This window comes from Tiliqua scincoides, chromosome 4 (assembly GCF_035046505.1).
Source record: "Tiliqua scincoides isolate rTilSci1 chromosome 4, rTilSci1.hap2, whole genome shotgun sequence".
NCBI classification, from domain to species: Eukaryota; Metazoa; Chordata; class Lepidosauria; order Squamata; family Scincidae; genus Tiliqua; species Tiliqua scincoides.
In genome coordinates, this window is record NC_089824.1 from 41597950 (window position 1) to 41623685 (window position 25736).

The following is a 25736-nucleotide window of genomic DNA, read 5'->3' on the forward strand; positions in this document are numbered from 1 at the left end:
TTGGCATTCCACTGAAGCTTTGTTAACCATCACCACTAACACTGAACACATGTGTCAACATCAACTCAATTCACTCATACACATGCCACCTGTAACACCATCAAGTGGTCTGGGGTCCATTTAGTCAAATAAGTAGCTCCTTGTGTCAGTCAAGCCAATTTCGGCAACATCAAGAAAACCCCTCTATTTAAAGTTTGCACTGGCACAGTAAAAATTCACATCGAGACTCAAAGTTATCACTAGCAACCTTGGTGCACATGATTGTTCTGCAAGTGGCAACACAATGTGGGATACTGCAGGTCTACATCAGACCTCAAAACTTTTAATTCTGTGCTGGATACGAATAAGAAGTTCAGTACTACATAACCTTTTAAAATAGTCAGGTGGATGTTATAGCTTTCTTTGGAGGTCAGGTAGTCTTACTACTAGCTTATCCACTGTTTTGCTGCAGCAAATTCTTCACACTAGAACTATAAAATATCCTAAATCATAGTTTATGTACTTGAAAATCAGTCTCTGAGAGCTCAGTGGAGCAAGTAGCTTTCCACAAAAGCTCAAGACGAGTAATATGATGCAAAGTTTTCAGTGGCAAAATGCCTGCTCACACTTCTCAAATATGTTATTTCTCTTCTTAAGCTCGTGTAATAAGCACAAAGTAGAAGAGAATACAGGTGAAGTCTCAGTATTTGTGGGAAATCTGTTCAGACCCTCCACAGATACTGAAAACACAAGATAAGCCTGGTTTTTGGCCCCTTAAAACCTTCAGAGGCGATCAGAGCTTTGCTTAAAACCTCCGAAGGTGACCAGAACTGCACACATTCACCAACAGCCTCTGTGGGCTTTGTGTTTTTCTGCCTCTAGGAGGTATTCTCCCACAGAGGATGCAGGCGAATGCATGCAGCCTCTGTAGGCTTCAGAAAGCCCTCCAAAGGTTCCAGCCACCTTCAGAGGATTCAGGTTGGGCCGAGTCTGGGTCAGTGTGGGTCCAACAGGGGACCCACATTGAGCCAGATCCATGGATATAAAATTCGCTGATAAACAGTCTCCACCTCTAGGTATGGAATGAAACAGTTTTAAGCATCCCTCCAAGTTTCAGAAATAGAGATGTCAATGAAAAATTTGAGACATTATGTAAACATTCATTTGACAGATATATTAAGCATTCATACAATAGTTATTTTCAACTTCGTATCTGCCTTCCATCCTGATCTTCTAAAAACACTGGCGAACTCCAGAACAAGGCTGTTCAGCATTTTATGAACTAAGACAACTGCTTTACATTACCATCGGGCCATTATTCATAGTGCTGTGCAAGCAGAAATTTGAAGCTAAAAGAAAAATTTAAGAAGTAGCATAGAGAATATTCAGGTGAATATGGTACCTAGGCTTTTATTATATAGCACTAACAAATAACATGTAAACACAGCCATGAGCATACAAACCAAAACCATGGATAAACGTTTATTTCCCAAAGTGTTCTGAATTGAATATCAGACTATTCTGCAGAGCTGGGAACAAACAAAATCTGAGAAACAGTAAATGCTTGCTAAAACAAGAATTATGTTTATTTAGCTAGTGAAATCACCTAGAGGAGTAAATTTTCACGTCCATGATAAGCAATCTTTTCAGGCTTGCAAACACCCAGAAATAGGAATTAAAGATTTTAAATGTAGTTATAAAGGTCATAAAAAGTCTGATTTAGACTGAGGTACATGTACTCAAAACTGAGATTGAGTGGTAGCAAACAAACAGTTCCTCAGACAAATGCACTTTTTCAGTATACATGTTACAGAAAAAAAGAAAATGTGCATTAACTGGTGCGGCCCACCAAGCTGCATATATTAATATTCTCTACACCAAACAGTTTGAAACAAGGGAAATGTCATTCTAATATAATTTCATGTTATAATTCATTTGGCTAAACTGCAGCTCAAAGTTGCTTTGCCATAGTAAAAGTTTACTACAATAATTTTCACATGAACATTTAGACTTGAGTTTTACTCCAGGACTAAATATGGCATGATTTTGCTTTAATTCTGTTGAATAGCTAAAAACTGACAATTAAAAAACTACATCAAAGAAAAATAAGTTGAAGCAATGTGAATCTCACATCATTGAACCACTTATGATGGTTAATTGTTAGTATTTAACAAATTCAAAGAGTTAATGAATCCTTGCATTCGTTCCATCTCCTGTGCCTTAGCTAGGATGCATAATTACAAAAGACAGCAGATACTGGTAAAAGCTTCAGACAGAAAGTGCTTGACGAAGTTACAGTTCTCAAGTGTGTTTGGTGAGAGAGTATAAGGGTAGATGCACTGATGAGAACCATTACAAGAAAAGTCAATTTTGTGTTAAAGTGTTCAAAGATGTCACCTTAAGCAGGAACAAAGCTTTAATAACGTCTTCTTAGACATATTAGGCATTTCCAGAGTCTACATCATTAGTGTTGTAATTCTAGCAGGACCATCGTCATATAGTTATTGTTTGTTTCTATTCCTCTCCTGCAGAAGAGAAGAAAGGAAAATTAGCATAGCACTGTCACAAAAGTCTTCTGCTCTGTGTAACAGAATAGAGCAGCTGTTCTACTATAAATATTTCATATAAGTATGTAGTCAATTTTACAGAAACATGGAGGCTATTAGTTGAGCAAAGGTTCATTTCCTGAATCCAGCCTGTGAAGACTGGCAGTTTAAACAACTTGGTGGGTTAACAGTCTCTCTCTTTGATGAGGAATCAGCATCATGCAAACTTGGAGAAAAAATAAGAACACCACAAGGTTCTATACGGCAGAAAAATGAACCATGAACTGTGTTTGCACCAGTATTTAACATTAGGCATATTTACTGTACAGACACATACCATGGTGTTATGCACGCTAATCCATAATACTTTTAGCAAAATGTTGTTCTGATCACTAAAGCAAATGGAAGACTATTTAAACCCAGTTTCCATGTGAGCATAACAGCAGACATCACTATTTTATGAGAACTGAAGTTTAGTTAGTGAATAACAGCATTCTACTTAACAATCCTTTAGAAGGGAAAAGATATTTATTTTGATAATATTGTCTCCGGAATATTTATAAAATACTTTATAATCAGCTTACAACTACTGAAATATGAAAGCACTTCCACGCTGCTACTTTTCCTAATATACTGCATTACTTGTATACTATTTACAAAACCTATCAGGCAGCAAAATGAAAAAAGCACAGAAAGCTTTGTCAATTTCTCCCCATCCAAAGGGACAAACTTCAATATATTCAGGATTTTGTCCAACAGGCAACACAATGTCACACATGATTTTAGCATTACTTCTTGAGAAATCAACAAGCAAACCTCATGGTGGATTTTACTGATTGCTGACAAGCAACTAGCATTTATATTAAATGGACTTGACAATCCAACAACTGGTTGATAGTAATTTGCCTACTATGGATCACTGCAGAAGAAGGTTCATAGAAGGCTAGAGTTCAAAGGAACCATACATACTTTACATCTGTCTCTGTTCAACTTCATCTTGTTGGTGTGGGCTCACTGGTGGAACCCATCAAGAACATTGTGAATCCTAATTCGGTCTTGCTATTACCACCTTGTTCCAGCTGCAAATTTGATAAGTATCCCCTCTACCCTATCACCCAGCTGAACTCTGGTTCAACAGCATCAGTTTGTCATCTCATTTATCAATGCAAGTTCTCAGACTTCAGGTTACATATGAAGTAACTCAATCCCTGCATATCTTCCCTATTCTCCATTACATTCAACTTTCTGTACAGTTTGTAGAATTTTCTTATGTATATGTGTTATCTAGCAGACGGTAAAGATACGAGAATTGGATATAAGGTTTTAGATGTTTCAGACTGGCAAACAGGACTATACAGAAAACTGTAGGAGAACTGTGAGAATAAACAGTTTCTAAATCCAGGTCAAATAGATGAAATTGGGGACACCTGACGCAATCTGGGAGATCAGAACAGAGACTGAGGGGGGCTTAGGTTTATAGACTCCAAACTGGAGACTGGGGGGGGCAGAGTTCATGGAACGCTGCATTACTCTTGCTCTCTGGTCAGTGACTAGATGTAGTCCTGGAGCAAACAAGGAGCAGCATCAGAAGACTGAAGAGTAGTAAGTATTAGGATCAGCACCTGTTTTCTTCTTGCCCTGCCAGGCTGTGGCACCCAGAAACAGAGTTGGACAGGAAAGGTCATTAATGCCAGCTGGAGCTCATTAACACAGTCATGCGATTAAGATACATTTTCAGGAGAACAGGAAAAGGTATAAAAAAGGAAGGCTTGGGAGTTTGTATTTGTCTGCTCTATTGCTTGCTGCCCTTTGCTTTTTTCCAACCTCTTGGGGGGCTTAGAACTGGTTGTCTGTGGGCAGCAGCCTGTGAATTATGGATTGCTTCCACTGCTAACCTAAGACTTCGCAACATTCTTTAGGAAAATCTGCTAATAAAGTGGTATGAGGGAGTTAGTTTTAGATATCTTTTTTGTTTTATTGCTGTATTGTACGCCTGTCCTTATGCTTACTGAGAGCTTTACTAAGAGCTTTAAGTTCTCTCTTATATAATCTTATCTTTAAATAAACACGAGCATTTTGGTGGAGTGTATTGCCCGAGATGATCAAAAAGACACTCAGTCTACATTTGATGGCCTTGGATATGCTTTGTAATAAGAGGTAAAAGTAAATTCTTAAGGTGTCCTAGCTCAGGCATCTGGAGCTATGGATGTATAATTACCTGTATACAGTTGTAGCAGCTTACCAAATTAGAATTTGGAAGTGCTTAAGGAAGCCCAGAGAGAGGAAGAAGTTGTTGGGGAAAGAATGGTGGCATGGAAGGCACAAAAGGTTTGGATATTGAAGCCAGGGGGCTTTTAATGGTGTCAACTCCTCCCCTCCTTATTGAATTTATTCCTAATCTGGGGGACTTCTGAAGTGTGGTTACCGTCATACAGATTAATATTGAATCTGCTTACTGCAGATGCAATACAAATAAGCTTTCTTCTGTGAAATGGAAACTTGTCAGGACAGAAGCAGAACTCTAAGCAGACTTGGTTTTGCAGAGAGCTTGTCTCATACAACAAGGTGAAGCAGTTTCTCATGTGAGCACACGCACACTTCTCCTTCCCTTCAGCACTCTAGGTGTGCCCCCCTCTCTTTGCAGGAAAGGAAGTACATGGACTCAGAAGTCCACTGAATGCAAGGGGACTGACACCCAGATAAGCGAGTTCAGCAGGCAACCCAATCCCAACTTGCACTGAAACAGGCAGGGCAGCAGACCTGCGCTGTATCCAGCACAAATTTTGGGCTGCTCATGGGTCACACCAAGGCAAGGAGAGACTTTCCCCTTATCCTGGGGAATAGGGCTACTCAGAACTGTGCCACCTAAAGAGGTGGGGCGAATCTGAGCAGCCCATGACAGAGCTAGGATCCAGCTTAAGTACCAGATCCTGGCCCCACCTCCTGTTCCCCACCTGCCTGCCCCTGGAAACACCCGCTGCCCACCCACCCTCACACCAAAATGCCTCCCCTCCTGCCTTGCCCTCCCCATGCCCCCCTCCCCCAGAGTCCTGCGCCAGTCAAGCTAGGCCAATGCAAACTCACCCGGTCTGGGGCCCACATCAGCACAGGGAGGCTGGTGCACAGCTTTAAAACAAAAATCTTAGAAAATTACTGGTTCCTAAATCCAAATCAAATTTGTTGAGCCCCAATCTACAGTAATTATGGATCGCTTAAGAATACTTACAAGGATTGCGTCACCTTGCTTGTGACTAGAAATGAACCACGGCATCTACTTTAAACATAAACAGCCTAATTCAGATGCAACAACATAACATGGTTTTGTGCTGTGTACTTGAGCAGGCCTGAGCTTTGGTTTCACATACTCACCAATCTCTTCAGATGGGCAGGGAGATTTAATACCTCTGTTCATGGTTTGGAACAACCCCCAGTTTGTCTTATTCAACTATGGAAAACTGATCTGTTCAAACCAAAGTTAAACCAGGATCTGAACTTGGTCAATTAACAGTTTGACCCACTTCTATACTGATACAGCTCTATCCTGAATTCAGGTGAAATGTGAAACTGCCATTTGCTTCAAACCGTGAACTCTTCTCCTCAAATATGAAGGGGAAGCATGCAAGCCCAAGGCTCATGCCTGGTCATATACACAATTGGTTTAGCCTTGTGCTGAAACTAAGCAAACGACTATCCCGTAACAGTTGCTATAGGAAATTTTTTCAGTTAATGTAAAAAACCAAGAATGTATTTGCATTTAAAGGCCCTTAAGACTATTTTCACAACTTTAGATTTTACCGAACACATAATTACTTGCTCTATTCAAAAAGTGTTTGTGATTAAACATTACACTAAGAATATTTATGTATCACTTTTCAACAAAAATGTTCATAGAGCAGTTTACTGATAAATCAAATTCATACCAGAGAGTAAAATCACTAGTCCAGTTACAGAACTGTGACTACAGGCGCAATCCTGATTTGTCCTTGGGCCGGCGCAAGGCCCACGAGGGTCGCAAACGTGCCATAAGGCACGTTTGCACGTCCTCAAGAGTTGATTAGGCCAGCACACTGAGGCATGCCAGCCCATGGAAGTTGACTTCAGCCACTGCACCAGCAGAGGGAGCAAGCCTTGCTTTAGCTGAGCTCGGCTGATGCAAGGCTTTGTGGAGGGTGGGGAGGAGGCAGGAGGGAGGCCAATTCTATGCCTGGGATCATTAGGAAGGGTATTGAGAACAAAACGGCTAGTATTATAATGCCGTTGTACAAATCGATGGTAAGGCCACACCTGGAGTATTGTGTCCAGTTCTGGTCGCCACATCTCAAAAAGGATATAGTGGAAATGGAAAAGGTGCAAAGGAGGGCAACTAAAATGATTGCTGGGCTGGGGCACCTTCCTTATGAGGAAAGGCTATGGCGTTTGGGCCTCTTCAGCCTAGTAAAGAGGCGCCTGAGGGGGGACATGATTGAGACATACAAAATTATGCATGAGAAGGATAAAGTAGATAGAGATATGCTCTTTACACTCTCACATAACACCAGAACCAGGGGACATCCACTAAAATTGAGTGTTGGGAGAGTTAGAACAGACAAAAGAAAATATTTCTTTACTCTTCGTGGTCGGTCTGTGGAACTCCTTGCCACAGGATGTGGTGCTGGCGTCTAGCCTAGACACCTTTAAAAGGGGATTGGACGAGTTTCTGGAGGAAAAATCCATTATGGGGTACAAGCCATGATGTGTATGCGCAACCTCCTGATTTTAGAAATGGGTTATGTCAGAATGCCAGATGTAGGGGAGGGCACCAGGATGAGGTCTCTTGTTATTTGGTGTGCTCCCTGGGGCATTTGGTGGGCCGCTGTGAGATACAGGAAGCTGGACTAGATGGGCCTATGGCCTGATCCAGTGGGGCTGTTCTTATGTAGGATGTGCTATTTCACATACAGACTTTATTACAAAAAAGTATGGAGAACTAAGGGGTAGGCTAAAGACTTCACAGAAAAAGCAATTTTGAGGAATGGCTTGCAGAAAGGTATTGTGGGAAGTAGCAGACAGGTGGTATTGATGGCCATGGGTAGTAAAGAGTTCACCTAGGGATACTGTACATAGACACAATAGCAGCCCTGAGGCACCCCAATGGAAAGATGGAAAGAAGATGAAGAGTTTCTCTATATGGAAATTTTTGAAGAGTAATTAAACAGGTTGGAAGATAACCAACTGACTACAGAACCATAGAGCATGCAGCGCCTCTCAATCACTTGGGATGCAACCCCATTAAGTTTATTTATTATGATGCAGTTAATGATTTACTGTGAACTGGATGTGGCTCAAATATGAAGCAACCTCAGCAAGCTGTCAAACATACCCATAGTCCATTTCTTCAGCTGACAGTAGCTGTTAATGTGCATATTCTTTCAAAATCTTGCCAACATGGTGCACAAAAATTTTACAGTGAAGTTAGAAATGAAAAATGGCATGTCAATTTTTAAATACAAATTAATATGCTTATTCGTGCTTTCATTTTAACTACAAGCACTTCTCAGGGTTAGGATGAAGTGTTTAAGCAGTAGACTCAGCATTAATCTCAATTTTTACATATATTATGTACTAATAGCTACCAGTAAAGATTCCATGACCAAGTTGCATCCAAGCACTCTAGATTCATTATTATATCGCAGCCATGTCACATGCAAATACATAATATTTGTCTTCTTCTGGACTGCACCTGGTGTAGCTTAAGCACCTGTATTATATCTTGTTCCTTTCAGAATGCAGACTCCATCAGACACACACAGCTAGGTGTATAGCTGACAAGAAGAGACTGTAAAAATCTAGGTACCATCCTGTTTGTATAAACTACCAACTACGTGCCAAAAATATCTCACAAAACTATCTCATAAAAAATAAAGCAGGGGAGAAGGAAGACTGTTAGTGGAGGATATAATCTGAAACACAGCAGAATAGGAACTGCATTTGAAGCCCTTCAGGGACCCTGAGCCAAATTTTTCTCTTTAATGTAAAAGTGAACACCCTATATGACTAAGTTTTAAGAGCAGAACTAAACAAACAAATCTCTTAAAAGGTTTCTTATCCTTAAAAGGTTTCTTATCCTTAGAAACATATCATATCTTTCTACTGGAGCAGGGGGACAAAGGGAGTAACTTAATGACATTTAAATTTTTATACAGATGTGTTTACTGTCTATAGTCTGAGTAAGTTACTAGGATGGGCAGAGGAAAGTGGGAGAGAATCAAGAGGAATGCAGTGAGGTAAAGGTTGCCATGTTTTAATTTCATGGTCCAAGACCTTCCTTTACCTGTACTGCAAAAACAGGTTCTCAGCAAGATACTCTAAACAAAGAAAAGTTATAATACCTCACCAACCAAAAATGATAATTCACCAGGTGTTTGCCTGTAAGGCAACTAAAGTTTTTTTTGATCACTTAAGGACAAAATTAAGTTAGTCCTTTATTGCAATCAGCTCAATAACACTCCAGACAGGGCAAACTAGTCTTCTTGATGCAAACTGGTTAAGGGTGGGGGAATATCTGGGACATGCTCAGGATGCCCACTAGAACAGGCAAGGGAGAAGCGCAGGTCTCCCCTGTAACTCTTTTCACTGTCCTAGGAAAATTGTATCATACTTTAAGAACAACCACTGGCTTAGGTTAACTTAGGGCCCAAACCGACTGATTTCCATGCCAACATTGTGGCGCTGGATGTTCCAGTAGTGCCGTACTTTGCCTCCAGCAGGAGACACTCTGCGCTGGCAGAAAGGCCTATGCCAGGGCGGGGGGAAGGCAAGGAGGAGTGAAACTGGGCAAAGGGAGAGTGGGCCCAAGGGCAGATCAGACCCAGGAGGGCAGAGGCTGCTGTAGTATCCTATCCCATTTCCCAAGTCACAGAACTCGATATGTGTCTCCTCCATTTTGCACCAGCTCCTGAGCTGGCACAGATCCAAAGGAGATCCAACTGGGACAGCTACACAGGGTAAGAGAACTAATGTTCCTTTACCCCAAGGAGACCTCTGGCAGCTGCTCTGGCCCTGCAGGATATATTTCGGCACCGCTGCACCATGCAGTGCCAGGGAAGCATAGAACTGGACTGCCTCGTATGTTCTCCTGTCCTTCCTCATGACCTAGCACATTTTACAAAAAATATTGGATCATATCCGAAAGTTGCACAAGCAGAAATATATTTTCACAATGCAGTTTTCCCAATACACCCCTCTCCAGAATCCCCCCCCCCCGCTCCTGAGAAAGCCTCTGAGGAAAGGGGAGCATGAAGGTTGCAGGGGACAGGAAAAAATTGCAGGAAGTTGGGCAGAGACAACTTCCTGCAGGAACTGGCAGAGAGCCAGGATGGTGTAATGGTTAGAGAGGTGGACTTAGACCTGGAAGATCCAGGTTCAAGTCTCCCCTCAGCCACAAAGCTTCCTGGATAACTGTGGACCAATCACTTTCTCTCAGCCTCACCTACCTCCTGAGCTCTTTGGAGGAAGGGTGGTATAAAAATGTGAAAAATAAATAAATAAATTTCCACAAATAGAATCCACAAACAGATTCCTACCCAGGCAATTTGGGATACTATCCATTAGTACTTTGTAGCAGTTGCAATGGGGCACATTTAAGAGTTATGGTTGACCACCTCTAAAATTCTGACACCAGACAAGCAGTTTTTGAAAACCTAATGTTTAAAACATGTCCCATTATTATTGCTACTATGTGACAATGAATTGCACTTTGTTTTTACTTAGAAACCCAGGGCCACCACTTGGAGCCAGGTATGGAACAGTAGTGACACAATTAGAATTTTTAAAAAATTGGCAGAATGCAGTCAATGATCTTCTGCACCTCATGAGCCACATAACGGGATAATCTATTTAAGTGCCAGGCTATATCTGAGCTACTATAGAACAGAGATTCTCTCAGAAGCCTTTTTTTTTTGCCGGGGGGGGGGGGGAATAACTTGTTACTTGCAGTCAAACTCTTGCTGATCTAATGAAATCACTCCAAAGATACCAGTAGTTCCTAAACAATCCTATCCCCACCTGCTTCAAAACATGTATAAAAAGTATGATTTCTACCACAACATTTGAGGACCAGTCCATTTTGCCATTGAAACCATTAAAATAATGAAATTTCAAACTTAACAATTAAGTAACTTGCAGTGCAAGTCTATCAATGTCAAACTCAGAAGTAAGCTCCACTAAGAATAATGGAACTTACTCCCAGGAAAGTATGCATAGGATTGAAATCCCATTAATACGACAACTATCTTCCAAGTAGTCATGCATAGAATTGCACAGTTTTTAACAAGTACAAAGCACACCAACTGAAAACCTTGGGTTTCTCAAAGACTATAGTTAACTTGCTCAATATCAGACATAACTGTATGCCCAAACTGAAATACTAAAGGTTTTCTAAGCTTAAAAAACAGCACTTAATGCTTTAAAATATTATTACAGTAGGAGAAGACCAAGTCCAGTTCCATTTAAAAAAGCCAACCCCAAAACCTGAATTCAATTTAACAGGCTCTTACCCTACGCATGGCTTCCTCCTCCTCTTGACGCTTTTCATAATGTGCAAAGTCATCAAAGATTGAGGTGGTATGCTTGAAAGTAGCAATTATTTTAAGTACTTGCTTGGCTTTTTCTAGGGGTACTTCTTGAGTGTCCCTTGAATTGGTGACGGGTTTGTTGTCATTGTTTTCCAAGCGAATGTGCCGCAGCTGGTTGTTCGGAACGTCTTTAACAAAGATCCACTTAACATCAAACTTTCCCTTCCATTTATCCTGAGACCAGACACCAGCGTACGCATTGTAGTCCACGACAGACTTCATCTCAGCCACTCCACAAAAGTGTCCACTGCCATTCACGCTGAAAAGTAAATAGAGTGGGCCTTTTCCAGTCAGGGAACGGTAGGCGGCATCCAAGCGCTTATTACCGTGTTCAGTACTACACCAGATAGAATACTTAATGGAACGATGTATATCATCCTCTGAATAGCTTTTGATTATAAACACACGACCGTTCTTCAGGCTCCAGTCAAAGTCTTTGGGATTATAGTTATTTATGGCCTTTAGTTTCTCCAACACTGGGTGCACTTCTACACCAGAAGGTGAAGAGCTAACTGGTAGAACACCTAGACCATAATTCTCATTGCCAGCTCCATTGCTCTGATTGAAGCCCACACCCCTATTGCGAGGAGCCACCCAGCGATTCTGCAGCTGCTGCTGCTGTTGCAGCTGATGAGGCGGGGCCTGTTGCTGAGGTCCTTGCGGCGGCTGTGGCTGCGGCGGCTGCTGAGGCAGTTGGCTTTGCACCATTGGTGGTGGCTGAATTAATGGCTGAGGCTGCTGAATTATAGTCTGAGGAGGCAGGACTGGTTGGGTTGGGGGAGCTTTTACCACAGACCCTTTGTCATCCCAAGTTCCAATATTCATGTTGTGTTTTATAGGGGGTGGTGGTACAGCAGGACCCCCAATTCCCACATTACCTTTAGGCTTAAGTTTTGGCTGAGGCTTGGCAGGCTTCCTAGCAATGGCAGCCCATGAGGTTGGTTTAGGGGCTGAACTGCTAACTGCGGGCACACTATTGGCTGCAATGCTTGTCATACCTGCACTGCTCAGTGCCGAACCAACCGTTTTTGTTACAGCAACTGTCATATCACCACCAATTTTCAGTCCAGTCATGCCTTGCTCAATGCTGCTAATGCCAGGCACCTTGCTCAAGGTGTCATTACCAAATCCAGCCTGTCCATCAGCTATTGCTCTACCAAGAGAGCTAGGTGGGTAGCCATAGCTGCTGCTATAAGCAGAGCTTTGGGTTGATTGTCCCTGAGATCCGCTTGTCCCCCATGTAGAGAAGTCAGCATTCCCAGGAAAAAAATTAAATCCATGTTGACCAAGGAATGGAGGGGTATTTCCTAAAGCGCCAGGTTGACTAAATACACCATCTGGGATGTAGTGGTGTTCACCATTGCTCATTTGTCCGTAAGTTGTCAAGTATGGCATTGGAGGATCTCCCGCAGTGGACCATGCCGCTTCACCCAGAGAATATGGAAAACCAATGGATGGAGCATAGTAACTAGGCATGTATGGGTCTGACATTGGTGGATAGCTATTACTCTGCAGGAAAACAAAAGTCAGCATAAGAAACACATTTTGATGCAACAGATACAGTGTTAATGACAAACTGTCTCAGATCTTTTTAAATACAAATGCTGAACATTGTTCATTTCCTTTAATTAGCTTTATAAACAGAACACAAGTCAAAGAGAACGAACTGAAAAGGCTAACACTTGCCATCTTTAAACCTACTTACATAACTATGGTTAAGGTGGTAGTTGATGAGATAGACCATTGGATTTGAAGAAGATTGCATAATTTTAATTAAAAATTAATTTAATTAAATTAATTAATTTTAATTAAGCTGGTGCAATCAATTGCTTAAACATTTTCTGAGAAACTAAAAAACATTCTACCATGTGTAATCACTACTGATAGTACTGATAGTACTGCCTATCTGTCCAGTGTGTATATATACACTAACACTCTCCTGAAGAATTTGGCTCTGGATCAGTAATCACAGCATCTAAAATGGTTAATAACTCACTGTGTTCCTTATGAAAAGTGCAAATGAGTTCACTTAACAAGACAGACAAGAACTGACCCAGCTTGTACTCTACTAGCTCCCAACAGAGAATAAGAGATTGTTTGTATAAACTTTGCAAAACAGATTCTCTTCTTTTCAAGTTGTCCACGTGCCATAAAAGTCTAATAACTTAGACAGACATGTCATTATTGGGGAGTAATTGGGTAGCAAGTAACTTCTTGATTAATTTACCTTTTGCTCTGTTTCTTTTTTTAAAGGCAAGGATAAAGAACACAAAAATGTACAGGACCCATGAAGGAGAAGAGTTGAACATACACAGAAGCAGCAGCAATGGAGCATGCGTAATACATAGCAAAGATTTCTTAAAATGATTCAGCCATAAAGAACCAAAAAACCCAAGTCATGCTTCCCATGAGAAACCTCCTTGCATTTGGATAATCCTACCACATGGTGATCAAGCATTAAAGAAAAGCATATGCCTGATGTTTACACACCCCTCTTGCACCAGCAAAATTCTATTGCATAAAGAGATTCTTTTTGTGTTTCATGCTTTTGTATAAATGTATGCTATTTTATGGTTTACTGGTATTAGATGCTGGCTTGTTATCCGAGTCTGCTTTAGCCTCTTGGCTAATTTCTGCCCATATTTGTTACCAGTATTTACACTGCTAAATACAATAGAAAAGACAATATATGTTTTAGGCATACACAAGACTTCATTTGGTGGAACACTTCTGTTTAAGTTCAAACACTTGCATAGAACTATGCCACCACTGTTTATTATCACCTCTCCAAAACTATTTATGGGTCATAGGGTGGTCTGAGTGGTAACCAAAAGCAACTGATGGTTACTGCAAGCAGAAAAGCTTTGGATCTCAGTCTATATAATGAAAACGACATTTGTGTTGGCACTGTCTCAAACAATTCAAAAATTGCAATTTTTAAAAGGTTTTTAACAAATATTTAGGATATCTTATGATGTACTGTACTGATGGTTTAAAATGTGGTTCTATGACTTTTTCTAAACCATTCTGAGGGCCCTTTGGGAAGAAAAGCAGGATAAAATTTTATTAAATAAAATAATTGAGGAAGTTACTTGGTTGACGGGTACCCTAGTGCAGGGCTGTTCTACATTAACAGAAACTGGACCAACAAATATCTTATTTCACTTTTGTTTCTCTAGAGCAGGGGTCTCCAAGCCCTGGCCTGGGGGCCAGATGCGGCCCACAGCAAGCCTCTATCCAGCCCGCAGCCAGCCTCTTGTCCCCTAAAAGCCTCTGGCCCACTCGACTGACCATGACCAGAGCTGTGCTCTGATTGTATCTGGAGGGCGTTCTGAGGGCTGGAGAGGCTGAGTGAATGAGCCCACTCATTCATTCATCTAAGTTCCATCTCTAATTTATTTATTTAAATTTTATATTTAAAAATTTTTCCGGCCCTCAGCACAGCGCCAGATATTTCAAGCGGCCCTCTGGTCAAAAAGTTTGGAGACCCCTGCTCTAGAGCATACAGTTGCCAGCTAAACAGAAGGATGTGTACTCATTCAAACTCCATTTCTGCCTTCATAGTACACATATACAACATGTTACAAGCATTCTTTATTATCCTGAATAGCCTACACTGTTTAATACTGCCAAAACACATATCCTGAGAAATTCTTGATGGCAGCATGAGTTGTATAAAAATTAAAAAGGGAAGCAGGTAACAGTTACCTAATCAAGTGTTGGATCCTAAGAACTGCAAGCAAATGTTACCTTAAGAAAAAAGATTTTCTGCTGTAAATTCCTGCCTTTCCCATCCCCACAAGGGTCAAAGTTCTCAGAATGGCATGGATATTGTATGGGGCTCTGATAAGAAGGGAAAAAATACATGGAATTGACAGGGCTTCAATCCAAACAGCTGTAAAGATCCAACCTCAACTTCTTGAAAAGTCTTTCTGAAAAACTGCATGTTTTCCATTAGAAATTCCAGTATGAGTATTAGAAACATGAGCAATTAGTAGGAGAGCAGTAACTTCAATTGAATACCTCTAATGTAGCAGGATCCAGTCATATAATTTCATAAATTGTTAGTCTAAGGTCCCACAAATGTTTTTATTCTTTTGGGAATATCATCCATTGAACTCTAGCACAGTGTTTCTCAAACTTTGAGGAAACTTTACTCCCTCAGTAAGTCCTTGTGGGGGAGGATCTAGGGCACAGGATCACATTGTGGGGGGGGCGAAGGGGGGTGCTTTCCACTATTATGTAGGTAGGGCTGCTTGAGATTGCAGGAGGTGTGGGGAACCCTGCACAGCCCTCTGCTTTGCTCCCCGAGGCTTGGAGCAGTCAGCAAAAGTGGATGCAAAACACCTCCTGCAAAACAGAAGTCTTTGCACCTACTTTTACTAAAGATTCCAAGCCTCAGGGAGTGCTGCGGAGGGCTGCGGAGGGCTCCCCAAACCGCCTGCAACCTCCAGCAGCCCTACCTACATAAAAGTGGAAAGCAACCCACCCCCTAACACCCCATAGGGATGCAATCCTGGAAATTGCTTCCCTGCCTCTCCCCTTCCCCTGCCCCTTACAGGGACCCACCAGTTCGAAAACCACTGCTCTAGCAGATGGGTAGCCTAATCCTGAGCTGCCTGGAGTGCAGGGCTACTGTGGTGCCAAAAATGGCTGCCGCTGCATCCTGAGCACAACTGGGCACCATCGCCAGCTCCTCGGAGGAAGGGGACATTTGTTCCCTTCTCCCAGGTAAGGAAAGTAGCCCCACCATGGGGCTACTTGATTCTGCGGCAGCTCTGGAGTTGCTGCAGAATCAAAGAGTTCCATGTCAGGTCACGTGACCTAACACAGAGCTCAGAATCCAGTGGAGCTGAGATCCACCAGTCTTGCCCTGCTGCCTCCCCGCCTCCCCTCACTTACCTCTCCACTGCTCAGCAAGCAGCGGGGCATTGGCTTTCCACCGGTATTAGCCCAGCATAAGCTCGCACTGGGCTAGTTTGAGTGTTGGGCTGGCGCCAAGCCCCACAAACATGCCTTATGGCATGCTTATGACAGAGTGTGCAGGTAGTAAGCTTGCATGCAGAGATCCAGATTAGGCTCTTAAACCTCAGTCAGTTCTAGTGGGTAATAACATGTACTTATTCTAGATCATTTTATAGTGCTAATACTTGTTAATGAATTTAATGCCAATGATTCTTGTTTCTGTTGTCAACCTTTATCCACTAGCAGCCAACACTAAACCATTTCTGATAGAAAAATCCAAAAAGCCAGCAAATACAATGGAGATACCAAGTGCTGAATGGAGGGTCTAGCATCCCTTTGGTCATCACGCCCATGTGTCATTTGCCATGCATTAACCACAGAAATACATAGAGAAAAACGGTTACAAACAGTAACAGCAATGTGAGGCCACAAAGGACATTAAAAGCTTGCAAATATAGACCATATTATCAATTGAGTCACAAATCTCAAGTTCCATAAACATACACAAATAATTAGCATGAAATTATTCCACGTATTAGAACTTAAGCAGAAAAATCAGTTCTAAAAAGATATACACGTAACCATGTATTGGAAATATGTACAAATATTGTGCTCAAAACATCATACTGGTCAGATGTAAAATTACATACAGCAATTTAATGTTAATTGTTTAATTCACAGGACTAGGCAACAAAAACATGTACAATACTCACCTGATTAGTCTGGCTACTTAGATATGGCTCAAAATCATCATCATTTACTGCATCCTTTTGATGAATCGAACCGTTTTGCACTGAAACTGAAATGCAACGAGAATTAAACATCTTTTAGAAATGCTGTTTTTTTTACAATACCTGATAGAAACTAAAATATTTTAAAATCAGAACAACATTACTTCTTTGGTAGGTAATTATACCAGAAACAACTTGCTAAAACAGAAAAAACAAATGGCCATCAAACCAACAGTCCAATGTACCTATAAGAACATCTATAATATGAAATGGATTATATAACTAAAATGGTGGTAAACTAAATTTAGTTAGTTATGATCCACTTAATTAAAGAATTTAGCCTGATCCACTTTTTCATGTGGCTCCCCAAAACTCCCCAAAACAACTAAAGTATGAAACTGGAGACCTACTTCCCATTCTGCCCTGTTTCCTCCTACCTCTTGTGTCTTCACAACAACCCTGAGAGGTAGCAGCCTGACAAGGGCCAGACTTGGGTGTTGCGGGGCAAGGCAGCAAAAAGAGGCTATGCAGGATTATATGAAGAACTCAGTTTTGATAAGGCAATACTGTTAATGGATTGGATCCAAACTCTCTCTTGCACAGGCTTGGAAAGCTTGCTGCAACTCCCCAAATGAACTGCATTTTGTTTTTACAGCTCCAGTTTACCTTGGAGCCAGGTATGGAATAATAGTGACACAATCAGTGAACACTGATTTAGGATACAACCCATTGTGAGGAATAAAGCTATTAATCAGATTCTTTGGAGACCATAAACTATAGTATACCAAGACAAAGATTGTATTAAAATTACTTTAAAGAAACCTCCCAATGAATGCGAGTTTAGCAAAGTATACTTTTCTGTCTAGTTATGACTACTGCTGTCAAAGCTTCATGGATCTATATGCAAACATCAACACTACATGAATTACTTTGAACAAATAACTTCAACTAAGCACTCACTCAAGAATACAACTCCTCTGCAGGTACATTCAGCAAGCTAATATCCCAGGATAGAATGCCAAAAAGCCTACTGAAGGAACAGACAAACCATATATAAGTGCTTAACTAGTGAAGTGTCATTTCTTACACTGCTAAAGAAATGCTATTTCTGTGATAGACGCTTATTAAAATAATGAAGTTTGCAGGTATCATTAACAGATTTCTTTACCTAATATTCTACATTTACTGTACACAAGACCCAGTTCCTTAAACAAAGAAGGCAGACAGTGACATTTTATGCAACTGATGGCTTTCTGTAAACCAATTCCTGAGACATTCAGCCAATCTACAAACTAAACACAGACTTGCTCTACAGATGGATCCCTTACACTCTATACTTGAATTCCACTCCCATTTCTAAGCCATGTGTGCTTGTCTCTGCAACAGAATCACAGGGCACACTGGAACAACTTTCAAGGTAAATATTCTCATACAAGCTTGAACCTTGCCTGACAGAACCTGCTCTTCCAATACAGTACAATATTTAAGTCTGTTTACGTTGCCAGAAGTGGATCTCTCACCACAGCCCACAAAACAATTCTAAACGCCAATATTTACTTGCTGTTTCTCCTTTTTAATCTGGAAAGAATAAGGATAACACTGCCCAACAACAAAAAAAATTGTTCTGGTGCTTCAAAAGCTAGACCTATTCTTGGATATATTTGAGGCCCCAATTCCAAAAATGACATTGATTTTGCCCTATCAGCTCTAGTTTTGGAGATACAGCATACTCACCTTAGAGTGGACGATGGCATGCAGGCGGTCGGTTTAATCAGCATATAAGGTGCGTATGCCAAATTGCCAAAACTAGAGCCAATAAAGCACAACTGATGCCATTTTTTGAATCAGCACTCAAATACATCCAAGAACAGGTCTTAAGGCTCCAAAATGTGTGCTGGGCTATGTGATATTGCAGCTATAATATGCTATATACACAGGGGAAAAAATAGATACATGCTTATTTTTTCTCTAATGTTCAACAAGCCCCAAACCAGAATGCTCCAAGCATTTAAAATCTATTCCTTTTCTAATAGTTTCCAGTTCCATCTAATAGAGAAGTTTCCAATTTCACTTTGTAAGCACAAAGCCCAATCAGTCCAAAGTGAATCTTTGCCTCATTTCTAATTTTAAAAAGACAGTTCCTCAAATTTGGGGTTCTCTCCATCAAGGCAAGACTGTGGAAAGAGACTGTCACCTAGACGATGAATATTTTCACCTGCCCTTCTACATGCTTCTTGGAAAGAAGCTATTGCCTGAAAATAGCTGCTGAAGGGCCTTGTCCCTTTATCCATTCAAAGGGATGGGGGCAAAGGTCAAGAATCTATTTTGATAAGGGCCCTTGGTCTCCCCTTGGGTTTTATTTTTATGTTACAGCATTAATCACTCTTGAATCTGCCCTTTTTTGGCTCACATTTGGATCGCTGAAGATGCACTCTTTCGAGAAGCATTCATGAGCAGGAATTCTTCTCGCAAGTAAAGTATTTAAGCTTTCACAGTACCAATATTAATTTTTAAAGTGGTTAAACCCATATTGACCAAAGATCCATAGATTTTTTTTTTTGGGGGGGGGAGTAAAAAACTAGTAGTAAAGAGTTGGAGGCCATTCAGTCCTCATCCAATATGCCAATAAAGGTTTCTGTCTGTCCTCATCCTTAATTTTAAAAAGAGACCACTTTCCATTTTGGGGGGCTTTATTCTTCAACACAACACAATCCATTAGCGAATTCTGCTAGAAGATGGACTAGCAGAAGACTGCTACCTGATCCCATAATTGGTTAGAGTTAGTGAGTGAGAAACTATTTATTTATACATGTATTTATATACCGCCTTTCTTTGGTCGTCAGATTTCTCCTCAGACTTTAATCCAAGGTGGTTTACATAGGCAGGCTATTTTAAACCCCCATAAGGATTTTTACAATTGAATAGTTCTAGTCTTTCATAGAACTCCTCATTCCAGGTGGATTCCTTCCCTGTCTGGCCTCTCTCTGGCCCTTCGCCTTCCACTTGACAGCAACTCTTCTCTGCAACCTAGGGTCAGCTCATCAGTATATCAGCGTGTCGTCAGTTCTCGGGTACTTCTGGTTGTTTCGAACTGGCAGCCTCAGATCTTCAGGCATACAAGGCGGCAGCTCTACCAACTGAGCCAGACCTCCTGCCCTATGAATCTCTGGTCTTCACACACAGAAATCTCACCCACTACTGCGCTCAGAGAAGATGCAACTGAAATAAATTTTTCCAAGTCATAATTCTAGATAAAATTGTAGAGCAGTCAGAAACATCTAGTACAGTGCCCAGGATTTTAACATACAAAACCAACAGGAAGAAGTCTATATTCAATCCTGTGCACTGCCACAAGTAACAAATCTCCATGAAAAAAATCTTTGCTTATCAATAGTCTGGGTTTTCCTATTCATGTATTCTAATTGCCCATTTTGAGGCTACAAGATTTAATCAATAACTTTCAATAGAATGCTTTGTGCGACTTTGTAATCACAACATTCCCATCATTCGAATGTAATCACCTAATCTAAACTCTGTACTCATTTCTCAATATATTTTATTTCCTTACTGCTATCTGTACATTTTCTGCAAGTCAGAGACTGAAAATGTTGCCCCAGTCAAACACAGTACAGAACTGGCCTTTTTAGCCACAAATTCAAGTCACCGTGGGTTCTGAACTTGTGGTGAACAGCTGGACCCTGAGCTCCCAGACGTTACCAGAGGTGTTTTCTGGCCACACCTGGGAGGCTGTCTGAGGCAGTACAGATCCATTCCTGGGGCCTGCAGAGGCCTCAGTCCAAATCCATTCCTGGACACACACATACCTGGTCTGGAATCACACACATCTGGAATCTGCGGGTCTGGTCCATAGGACCTCTGGATGCAATGAGAGATGCCCTCCTGTTGTGTTCAGAGATCTTCTGAAGACTGCAGAGGCTGCACACAGCCTTTGTGGGGCTCAGAAAGGCCTCTGGATGTACCAGAAAGACTTCCAGTTTTCAACAAAACTGTATCTTACAAATATTTGACATTTACTTTCTTTTTCAAGGGGAGGAACTACTGCATTATGATCTCCCACATGACATTTCCTACTGTAAGTTAAGTTCGGAAACATAAATTGGGTGGAACCACAAACTACAAGTTTATATTGACATGAGCTCAAAAGGATCTTGTTGCTTGCAAAGAGTGACATTACTCCAACTCTTCTTACATAGATCTACAAGTCTGAAAACACTAATTTTTAAACAAGGTATGAAACGTCACTCAATTTGTATAGTTCATTCTGAACAAAGGGTTAAGAAAGAAAACCTTAATTTGTGTTTCGTTTGCTGGGAACGCCCCAGCCCAATATTTCAATAGAAAGTCAACAGCACTTTTCCCTGTAGTTCAATTGATAGCATGTTTGAAAGGAAATCAAGCCTCACTTGGTAGAGTCATATTCCGCTGACTGTCCTCAGCTAATAAAGTGCTTTAAAAAGATTTATCAACTCAGCAACAGTTATGTGCTAGTAGAGTAAAAGTTCTCAATATATAGAGGCACAAAGAATATACTCAGCCAATATGTATCTTTTTCTCTGAAAATATTTCCTTTCATCTAACTATCTGACCCCAGGAAAAGCAGTACATTTATAATATTCTGTTATCCAGAACCCCTTGCAAGATTTGCCTTAACTTAAACATTTCTTCCTTTGTAAAAAAAACCACAATATTAAAAACACACAATAAACTTAAAATCATCTTGAATTAAAGTGTACACATTTAAGGTTGCAGCATTATACACACTTACAAGGAAATCAATCCACTAAGTGTGATTTCTGAGTAAACAAATATGAATACCTGAGATGCAAGATTTCAGAAGTACAACTCAGAAGTTAAAAATTTTTACAATGATAGAAATTATTTTTCTGCCAAGATTTTCTTCTAATATTGTAGCATTAAAAGAAAACAAATATATTTAACACTGACAAATTCTCTGATGCTTCTATTAGAAGGTGCTCTCTAGAAATATCAAGCATAGTAAACTATTCTAATTCAAATATGCTGCAACATGTGTAGCAACCAAGTTTTTAGGAATCCAACAGCTGAGCCCCAGTATAAAACACTGAGCCTATGAATATCAACTTAATGTCATCCTCTGTAAACAATCATCCAAAACTATTTTAACATGTATTATCACTCCCCTCTTACAAACCTAGGTTTCAACATGTAGCTTAAGATAGTATTAAGTCTATTAGTACCATTAACACTATAGTATTCAGTTTCTAAACCCAGGTTTGTAGCTCTTCAATGCGTAGCCTGCAATAGTATTAAGGGTGCAATCCTTTCCAGCACCAACATAAGGGCAATGCAACTCCAAGGTAAGGGAACAAACATTCCCTTACCTTGAGGAGGTTTCTGTGACTGTCCCCCATCTGCAGGATGCAGTATATGCCCCACTGGCACAGCTATGCTGTGGACACCAAGTGCCTTGGGAACGAAGTGCCAGGGAAGGCACTGTGAGTTTAGCATCTGGGCGAGGAGAAGGGGAAGGCAAGTGGACCTCTGAGTTTTGGAGAAGGAGAGGGAAGACTCCCTGAGTTGTGAAGAGGAGAGGAGGAAGAGAAGGAGAAGGTAAGTGTACTCTTTCTAACTCTTTGTCTTCTAACCTTAAATCAACCTTAGATCAACATAGAAATTTAACTTTACCTTTAGCTTAGCTTTACCTAAGCTTTACCTAAGTTAGCAACTAATGTAAGCTGAGGGAGGGATTCTAAGGTCCAGCAAGTTGGGGCACAGGAGCTAGGAGAGGGCAATAAAAATAAATCAGTAAGTGTGCACACTCTGAGCAGAAGAGTCCTACTTGTGAGTAAGAGCCCAAGGTACAGGTACTTGAAAAAATAAAGACAGAGAAGGATAAAGTAGAAAGCAAGTTTTTCTACTTGATTTAAATTAATCCTATATTTAACCCAAGTCAAACTTAACCTAAGTTAGAAAATACCTGTAATCTAAAGGTTCAGTAAATTAGGACACAGGATCTAGGTGAGAGCAATCAATCAGTCAATCAATAAAGGTGCACACTTAATAAAAGCAGGATTTTAGCAGGGCTAAACAGGATTTAAACCTTAGTGTGTAAGTTCTGCCAAGCCCAAAAAACTCTTAAACCAGTGCAGTTTAAACTCAAATAAAAAACCAGCTTGAGGTTAAAAAACAGTCCAGCCTCAGAGAACTGAAGTAGGAGGGTAAGAACCTAGGAAGGAGCAGTTTCCACCCAGCCAGGGCAGTTTAGCATAGTCACTGTCCTTTAGGTCATAGAAATTGACCTTTAGGAGTTGATAAGAGCCCCATTAGGCAAATCCAAGCACCCCATTCAGGGAAATCTCACCTGAGAAGACCAGCCCCCTTTCAATCAGCAAGGAGGGAGGGAGGAGGAGCCAGCTAGAAGTATAAAGCTAGTGCCTGCCACTACATGAGCCTTTCTGCAGAAACACGCAAGGCCTCTGGGACACCAAGTGCCTCAGGAACAAAGTGCCAGGTAAGGTACCAAGAGTTTAGCCTCTGTGCGAGTTCGACAGCAGGGCGAGGAAGCCAGGGCCCCAGAAACTGCCCTTCACTTCCCTTGAGAAGAAGGCAGCAAACCAGTGTCGGGTTTTTAAGTACCCCTAAACAAACAAACAAACAAAAAAGCTATGCAGTCAGACAGCCAGCTATCCAGTGGGTGGGAGCTATCCAGTGTTTTGCATCGAGTGCCACATGTATGACTATATGCCTCTGGGGCATAAGTCATGGGTGTGTCCTCAGTGCAAGGAGCTCCAGGGTCTCAGGGAACACGTCCACTCCCTTGAAGCCTTGGTGGCCGACCTGGAGAAGCAGAGGCAGGCAGAGAAGGACCATGGGGAGACTTCCGGGAACAATCAGGCTTCATCCCAACCTCAGGTGTGCAGCTCCTCAGCTGCCTTGGTGGGAAGTCCCGGGGCTGGAGGACATCATCCTGGAGAGGAGGGAAACAATCCCCTAGGGGGGGACCCCTTCTCCAGGGGACGGGCCCGTATCTGAACGCACTCAAGATACTCCTCGGCTGAAGGATCAGGGGCTTTTTGTAGTGGGGGATTCGATTATTAAAAACATAAATAGGGGGGTTTGCAACGGGTGTGAGGATCGCATGGCAACTTGCCTGCCTGGTGTGAAGGTTGCGAACATCACTTCTTGTCTAGACAAGCTGGTAGATAGTGCTGGGAAGGAGGTAGCGATTGTGGTGCATGTCGGCACCAACAACATGGGCAAGTGTAGCCAGGAGGTCCTGGAGGCCAAATTTAGGCTATTAGGTAGGAAGCTGAAAGCCAGGACCTCAAAGGTAGCATTCTCTGAAGTGCTACCTGTTCCACGCGCAGGGCCAGCTAGGCAGGCGGAAATCAGGGGTGTCAATGTGTGGATCAGACGGTGATGTAGGAAGGAAGGGTTTAGATTAGTTAGGCACTGGGAAACGTTTTGGGACAAGTGGGGCCTGTACAAGAGGGACGGGCTTCACTTGAACCAGAATGAAGCCAGACTGCTGGTGCATAACATTAAAAAGGTGACAGAGCAGCTTTTAAACTGATCCCTGGGGGAAAGCCGACAGGAGCAGAGGGGCATCCGGTTCAGGACTCCTCATCCCTATGGGACGAGGATGGGGAGGTTAGAGAACAACAAGGTAAAGACAGAGTAGGAGAAAAAACTGGAAATGGTAGCACGATGGGATATGATAAGACAGTTTGGCACAATGCGAGGATTCAAGGATAAAGGAGCTAATAAGCAGCCCATCCTAGGGCATTCCATGTACAAATGCTTTTATGCAGGGTTAAGCAGTGAGGTGGCTAAGTTTGCAGACAACACCAAACTTTTCCAAGTGGTGAAGACCAGAAGTGATTGTGAGGAGCTCTAGAAGGATCTCTCCAAACTGGCAGAATGGGCAGCAAAATGGCAGATGCGTTTCAATGTAAGTGTAAAGTCATGCACATAGGGGGGAAAAATCAAAACTTCACATATAGGCTAATGGGTTCTGAGCTGTCTGTGACAGATCAGGAGAGAGAACTTGGGGTGGTGGTGGACAGGTCGATGAAATTGTCGACCCAGTGTGCGGCGGCAGTAAAGAAGGTCAACTCTATGCTTGGGATCATTAGTAAAGGTGTTGAGAACAAAACAGCTAATATTATAATGCCGTTGTACAAATCTATGGTAAGGCCACACCTGGAGTATTGTGTTCAGTTCTGGTCACCACATCTCAAAAAGGACATAGTGGAAATGGAAAAGGTGCAAAAGAGGGCAACTAAGATGATTGCTGGGCTGCGGCACCTTCCTTATGAGGAAAGGCTACGGCGTTTGGGCCTCTTCAGCCTAGAAAAAAGACGCCTGAGGGGGGACATGATTGAAACATACAAAATTATGCAGGGGATGGACAGAGTGGATAGAGAGATGCTCTTTACACTCTCACACAACACCAAAACCAAGAGACATCCACTAAAATTGAGTGTTGGGAGAGTTAGGACAAAAGAAAACTCAGCGTGTGGTTGGTCTATGGAACTCCTTGCCACAGGATGTGGTGACTGCAGCTGGCCTGGATGCCTTTAAAAGGGGATTGGACAAATTTCTGGAGGAAAAATCCATTACGGGGTACAAACCATGATGTGTATGTGCAACCTCCTGATTTTAGAAATGGGCTATGTCAGATGCAAGGGAGGGCACCAGGATGCACGTCTCTAGTTATCAGGTGTGCTCCCTGGGGCATTTGGTGGGGCTGCTGTGAGATACAGGAAGCTGGACTAGATGGGCCTATGGCCTGATCCAGTGGGGCTGTTCTTATGTTCTTATGCTGGAACGTTGGCTCTAAGTCTAAAAGCAGACACCCATTGTTGTATAACTGTTGTATAACTACAACTTAGCATCCGTAT

At 41.7% G+C, this 25736-nt stretch overlaps 1 protein-coding gene across 3 annotated transcripts in view; it reads right to left on the reverse strand.

Annotated features, from left to right (window-relative positions):
• Positions 1–1363: 1363 nt before the first annotated feature.
• YTHDF3 (YTH N6-methyladenosine RNA binding protein F3) overlaps positions 1364–25736 on the reverse strand; it is a 30149-nt gene continuing 5776 nt past the window's right edge. For 2 of the 3 annotated variants that reach the window (XM_066625253.1, XM_066625251.1), the window contains 3 exons: positions 16816–16901; positions 11060–12646; positions 1364–2504 (listed from right to left, as the gene is read on the reverse strand). In XM_066625253.1, coding sequence (XP_066481350.1) covers positions 2481–2504; positions 11060–12628 — 1593 coding nt within the window. In that variant the 5' untranslated portion in view covers positions 12629–12646; positions 16816–16901 and the 3' untranslated portion in view covers positions 1364–2480. Of the gene's footprint in view, positions 2505–11059; positions 12647–16815; positions 16902–17793; positions 17864–25736 lie in introns of all 3 variants that reach the window. The other variant, XM_066625252.1, reaches the window with a different exon arrangement.